Raw genomic sequence first — 6714 nt, forward strand, 5'->3', positions numbered from 1 at the left:
ACAGCTGAGGTTAAACAAGGATTCTTATTACAGCTTTGTGTTTGGTGAAGGTACAAGGTCAGTTTATTTTATTATTGATTTAGAAATGTTTACTTTTCGTTCCTGTTTTTAGTTATTTTATGCTGAGGACACAAAAATATTCCAAGCTTAAGACTGAAAGGTTTAGGCTGGGAAGATGGTTACTGCTGCTCTACATAAAGAAAAGTTTTATGTATAGTATTTTCTATTGTTCAGACATAGGGAGACCTTCGATGTTTGACTGTTTAATCATTTCTGTTTTTACTCTTCTCTCTCTCTCTCTCTCTTATTGTGTATATTATCTTTCGCTATTCTTATTCTCTTTCAGTTTATTATCAATTTACATATTTTGAGATTTCTAAAGCCACAGAAATATAAGTAAGAACTGAATGTTGCGGACCTCCTCGTGTTCCTGTGTGGTGTGTTGAATGTGGCTAACCAACCATCCCTTTCTGACTCGAGTGAAGATCTGTGTTCAGGGAGAAATTGAACAAGTTGGACAGTTGTCTCTATCCTCTCAAGAGATGTAATCAATTCTTCATTTTTCAGAGTTTGGGTTCAGTGTGGATGATCCGGAACACCACCACCACCACCACCATCATACACCAAGTGAGTCAATGAGTTCTACTGGTGACTGATGGTGTTAGTCTTGTAGTAGAGGTGGTGTTGTAGTGGGAAGAGGGGGGGGGGGAATGGAGGAGGGTAAAGGAAAAGAAAAGGAAGGAAGTGGAGGGGGGTGAAGGAGGAGGAGAGTAGGAAGCCTTGTTGTTGATGATAAAATGTTAATAATACAACTAAGGTCTTTAAGTGTTAGTAAGAACACCAGAGTTCATCAAGAAATAATTATGAGATGTAGGTCTTGTTGTACAGTACAGTCTATGGTAGTGAAGGAGACACCCAGACCAGCATATCACAGAGTCTTTTATGTTGTGAGTTTTATTTAGTATTTCACAAAAACTGAGAACTAGTTATACAGGATGTTAAAGTTTTTAGTTTAGTAATAGCTGCCATTAACCCCTTGAGTACGATATCTTAACCCCTTGAGTACGATATCTTAACCCCTTGATATCTTGATCCGTTTGGTAAGTCAGTCCTCAAGGGGTGACTTGTGAGACTCCTGGAAAGAGGAAATATTAATATATGTTATCTTGACAGGGACCCCAGAGGTGATGGCAGTGGTTGAGGCTCTCATCTTGCAGCTCATTGACATTGGACTGCCAACCTCCATGGAGAGTATTACCCAGACTGTTAAACAGCTGTTTCAGGCCCGCGGTACACTCACACCCTTCTGTTGTAAATCTGAGGCCCAGAAGTGGTGCCAAGAGTTCCGCTCCGCTCACCGCCTGCCTGGCGGAGAAGAAACTTGGCCAGAGCCGACCAACAGTGAAGCGCGACAGTGGCTCCTTAAGCTAAAAGTAGACATGGTTAAGTTCTACGGTGTTACGCCTCGTCGAGTGTTCTACATGCAGGAACTGAATTTTTTCTTAGACAAGCAAACGAGAGAAATTAAATATCACAGAATGTTCCCTGGAAAGGTTCATTGTTCCAATGAAAAGGACACAGTTACAGTGTTGTTCATTTTAAGTGCAGACGGTCAGATAGGTCCTGGAATGATAATCTTCCCCAGGATGGTAATACCAGAAAAACTTTTTTCTTCTCTCAAAAATACTGAGGGAGGGCAGGAGTGGGTGTTGGGCTCATCGATGAACGGCTGGCTCTACGGCGACTGCATCTCTGAGTTTGTGAGTGACGTGTTCGTGCCGTGGCTCAGGAAGAGGTGCATCCACTTCCCCGTGGCTCTCTTCGCCAGCGAGTACATCTCCAACATCCCGTTGATGAGGATGAGCGAGAGCTTCATGTCTCAGGGGATACAGCTCGTCCCCGTGCCTCGGGTCATGTCGCCCATAGTGAGTCCCGCAGAGTGGATCGTGACAGATTATTTCCGTACCAACTGGGGCAGAGCTCTGTACGAGTGGAGCCGTGCAAACAACTCTAAGCCTCTTCTGGAGGAGAACTTTGCCCCGTTCATCATCAGTTGTCTTACTGCTCAGGCAACACCAGAAAAAGTTAAGAGTCAGTTCAACAGATTTGGTATATGTCCATTTGATCCACAAGCAATGTTCCAGCGCTTGCGGAGTCGTAGTTATTACTAAAGTGTTTTTCTAACCAAAGTTGTACTGCAAATCAAAGTTTTTTGTAAGAAGAACAGTAATGGAAATACTGAAGTGAGATACATTATGGAAAGTGTTGATGCAAGTGACTGTTTAAAGGATCTTCTTTATTAAACAACAACTTATACAGAAATAATCCATTAATAAAAGTTATATTCTCAATAATGGGACACGTTTAATAATCTCAAATGATCATTTAGTTGCTCTATAAATATGCTTCAGGACCGTAGTGTAGGAGTTATGAAAGACAACATATGATAAACAGTATACTGTACTGCTGTTGTGTCCTTATCTTAAGAGATTATCCACTAAATCATTCATTTTATTTTCTCAACAGTTTTGTACAAATTCCTTTTATGTATTGTCTGTGTTTTTTTGTTTAGTTGAAGTATAAAGAAACTGGTCTTACCCCTGGCCACACTTGTTCTGATCTGTGTGTGTGTGTGAGGGGTCGCCTATAAGTTTGACAAGAAGTAATTGTTATGTACAGTTGCAGCATGACAAAATATTTAGTTTCAGTTGGTACTTCATTGTGTCGAGATTGCTTCTTTTAAGTTAACTTGTATATTGAAACATAATTCAAGCTGTTGGCTGAGTGTGTGGTGTGTGTTTAACAGAGCTGAGTGTGTGGTGTGTGTTTAACAGGGTTACTCTGTGTTATGTCTCAATACTTGTGTTATACTGTAGGACTAAGGACCCACTTTTGACAGACATTCTACCTCGCATTAGTTCCTATAAATTTGAAGTGAGGATGAGTCTTGCCTCCTGTAAAGGAATTCACTAATAATGTACTATTTTTATATTTTTTTGATATACTGTATGGATAAGAGTTGGTTATTTAGGTTGAATACATACATTGAGGCAGGAGGGGACCCAGTACAGTGTTAGGTAGGTGCTGAAGGCTGTGTTGGCGAGTTAAACTAACTGATACAACACACAAGTTAGAGTCATTTAGAGAGAGAAAATTTTGTATCCCATCTTGTAGACTTGTAATTCTGACATTAGGATTGAAAATTACTTTAATTAAAATCACACCTCACCAGTTTAGGACAATGTTGCTGTTGTAATGCAGTATAAACATTCACACAATCTCCTCAAAAATCTGTGCGGTGGTGTGTATACATTTTTCTGAGATGCCCTGTACATACTACCAGGTAAAGATACACACTGAAGAAAACAGTCTCAGACACAGATCACCATCAGTTCTGCCACCGCATGACTAGTAGGTAACAGGAGGCAGGTGTTACCTCGGCTCTGTGTCCGATAGCTGGGGACTAGTCACTCTTTATCACTAGCCTGGCCATCAAATGCTTATATATTCTTAAAAATGATTATAGTGATGATTAATACCCAAAACACTATAAATTTGCTTTATTCTGGTTATTATCAAAGTTTAAACGGTGTCTAGGTGTGGTGGATGAGTGTAGCGCTGTGAGGGAGGTGTAGTGTTACAGAGAGTCTCTACAGGGTCAAACATAACACTGTCGAACCTGAAGGAGTCGACTGTAGGTGTTTTCCTATACTCAGATGGATATATAATTTATGTATATATTTTTTAATTGTGTATTATTTAGGTCAAAAGACAGTTTAGTTACTTGAGAGAAATTCAGATTTTGTGGTGTATGATGTGGCAGTTCATTGTTCATCATTTGTTGAAGAGGCCCATCACTGTCTTGCCAAATACAGATATAGTACATAGGAATACATGCAGTACGGTACAAGAGTTCAGCAAGTTTATGGCACGGTACAGGAGTTCAGCAAGTTTATGGCAGACATCATTGGTGTTCTTAGGAAGGCAATAATAAGGTAAATACTCCATTATACTTAAATTATTTTTTTTAAGTCTTTCTGACATGCTCGTTAGATTCACCAAAGTATTGTAAATATTTTAACTACCACGAGATGGACGTGAGCCATTGTTTGGGGTATGTTGAAGGTGTCGCATAGAGTAGTTCAGAATCTGTCGGTGGTACTTCAGAAGGTAACGACCATTAGTTATTTTACAGTTAATGAGGGATTGTGTGAGAGCTGGAGGTGAGTTAGTTATGGAAGAGGTGACGGTAAAGAGGAGGTACTGTACTCTTGAGGTGTGATTCTGGTGTGTTGGAGTTTAAAGTATTTGAAGATGTGACAAAAAAAATCAAACTTATTTATACAGCACAGTACAGGGTGTCACAAAGAAATTTATACGTTGCTTTACCAATTCTTGTGGCGATCACATTTATGGTTGTGGTACAGCAACAACATTGTCCTCACTTGTTGATGTGGGTCATACAGGGGAGACCATGTTGCTGTTGCATTACCTGTACAAACGTTCATGCGATTCCACGGAAATCTGTAAGTGTAGCGTGTATAATATATTTGTTAGGGTCTAGATGGTGTGACCTAAGTCTGTTGAGTGTTTGGAAGTATGTTTTGCTTGTTCATGTTAAGAAAGGATAAAAAAAAACTCTGCCATTGCTGTTTAATTTGTACTTTGTTCATATATTTATGTGGAACAATCAATACAAGTTATAGGAAAAATGGTTGAGAAATTCTTGTTTAGTTTGGTATTTAGGTTTGTCATTTATGTGTACTGTATAGGTAAGTACATGTTTTCTTACTGATTTTGGCTGTTGGAATGTTACAGTCTGTCTTGGAGCCTGACTGTGTTGAGATAATTGATAACAAATTCAGATATACATGTACCACATAGTACTGTGTGCGTGGACGGTCCCGAGAGGATTTACTCCGTTGTGTTAAAAGGTCAATCCCTGGTTTATTTCCTCACTGTGCTCTCTGCTGTAGTACCTGTGTTATAATAAGCTGTATTAACAATCTGTTCATAAGTGGTACACATATAATACTCTTTGTGTTTGGTGGCTAGGTGTACGAGTCAGCGTCCAGGATCTTGTGTATGAGAGGCGAGGCGTAAAAGTTTCTGTTCTAAAATGTTAGTTGAGGTTTATATTTGTGATTAATACCAATTTATTCCCTTTTTGGACATATAATTTGTCATTCTTGTTTCTGTATTTTTTATAATTATTCATTTAGTTAGTGGAGTCTTTGTTTGTTTGTGAACTGTACTCTTCAGGGTCGTTTATTTATTTTTAGCTTACAGCCCCACCCGGTAAACCTTCACACAACACATCCAAGGTGTGGCTGGCTGGACATCTGGTGTAGTTGTGCTTCATCATGAGCTGTTGTTGTATATTGTATGTGTGCCTCCCTCACCACCTCCCCCTCCTCCTAGCCTTCCATCACTCGGCCTCAGCTTGGAATTTCAAACATGACAAATAAGTGAAATTTTATGTTGTAGTATTTTTCAAGTGTTGTAATACAATGAAAATTAGACATAATGCATCTTTTATGGAGTTTGTTTGTCCCCCATACACAGTGTTGAGTTTAGGTGATGATGATGACTAATTGTTTGTTGATTTCTTTAACCAGGTGAGATGTGTTTGGTAGAACAGGTGATTAATGCTGGACACTCACTCTTAAGTAGGTAAGAAAGTTAGGTTCTCTAAAGCACTCTATTGTCCCATACTACCTCTCTTGATATATTCTTCTATTGTCTCTATAGTAAACTATTAGCCACTCCATCTAGCAATATTAACAGTGCCGGATTTAGACCTGTGGAGGCCCATGGGCAAGCCTCTTTGTGGAGGCCCCCCTCATTATATCTACCCAAGAGGGTGGGGTGGCGAGTGAAGCGAGCCTAAACATCTGGGAGTCCCGGGGGGTGCTGTAAGCCCCCCGGGAAAATTTTGAAATTTGAACACTTCTTTGGAGAATTTTGAAGCCATATGCAGTTATATTGAGGAAATTAGAACATTGAGAAATTTTTAATTATCTGTATATTTATTGATAGTGTACAAATTCCCAACACACACACAAAAGTGAGACATGACTGGAGTCATTCACGTGGTTTCAAGTCGACCAGCCCTGATGTGTGGAGGCCCCCAGATTGTGGAGGCCCCTGGGCAGCTGCCCACTTTGCCCACTCCTGAATCCGGCCTAGAATATCTATCTGTATATTATGACCACTTAATCCAAATGATATCAATCAGTAGACCTGGTAGTGAACACACCACCACCTGTACTGCATTACCTGCACCAAGTATGTAGATTGTAGAGAGGAACAAAGAAGTGTAATATTGGGAAGCTCAGACTCGGCTGTAGGGACCAGGACACCTTTTCCCCGATAATAAAACACTCGCAAGGCATCACAAACATAAGTCATAGTGAACTGTATAATATTGTGATAATAAAGCAGATGTGTTACATGTGACCTGACCCAAGACCAGTTGTCATGTAGGTCTTGACACATCTACTGGGACCAACTCTCCAGGGTCAACATTATAGTGTAGCTGCCTGTGTACTGGAATAGTGTGTACTGGTCATGCATTGATGTGAGCTGCTTGCCTTATGGATGCTGAAAAAGCAGATAATCACAATAACATTCATACAAAATGCATATTTTGTGATCAACTGGACGTGAGTGATGAGCATTTAAGGAGATATAGCTTTCCATGGGAAGAAATCT

The 6714-nt window shown here is 39.9% G+C and overlaps 1 protein-coding gene across 1 annotated transcript in view; it reads left to right on the forward strand.

Moving 5' to 3' along the window:
- Nucleotides 1–5536, forward strand: part of LOC121869031 — a 110377-nt gene extending 104841 nt beyond the window's left edge. Inside the window, exons 8-9 of the mRNA XM_042370109.1 lie at nucleotides 568–627; nucleotides 1174–5536. Coding sequence (XP_042226043.1) covers nucleotides 568–627; nucleotides 1174–2171 — 1058 coding nt within the window. The 3' untranslated portion in view covers nucleotides 2172–5536. The remainder of the gene's footprint in view (nucleotides 1–567; nucleotides 628–1173) is intronic.
- The last annotated feature ends 1178 nt before the right edge of the window (nucleotides 5537–6714 follow it).

The sequence above is a fragment of the Homarus americanus genome, unplaced genomic scaffold, assembly GCF_018991925.1.
Source record: "Homarus americanus isolate GMGI-L3 unplaced genomic scaffold, GMGI_Hamer_2.0 scaffold24694, whole genome shotgun sequence".
NCBI classification, from domain to species: Eukaryota; Metazoa; Arthropoda; class Malacostraca; order Decapoda; family Nephropidae; genus Homarus; species Homarus americanus.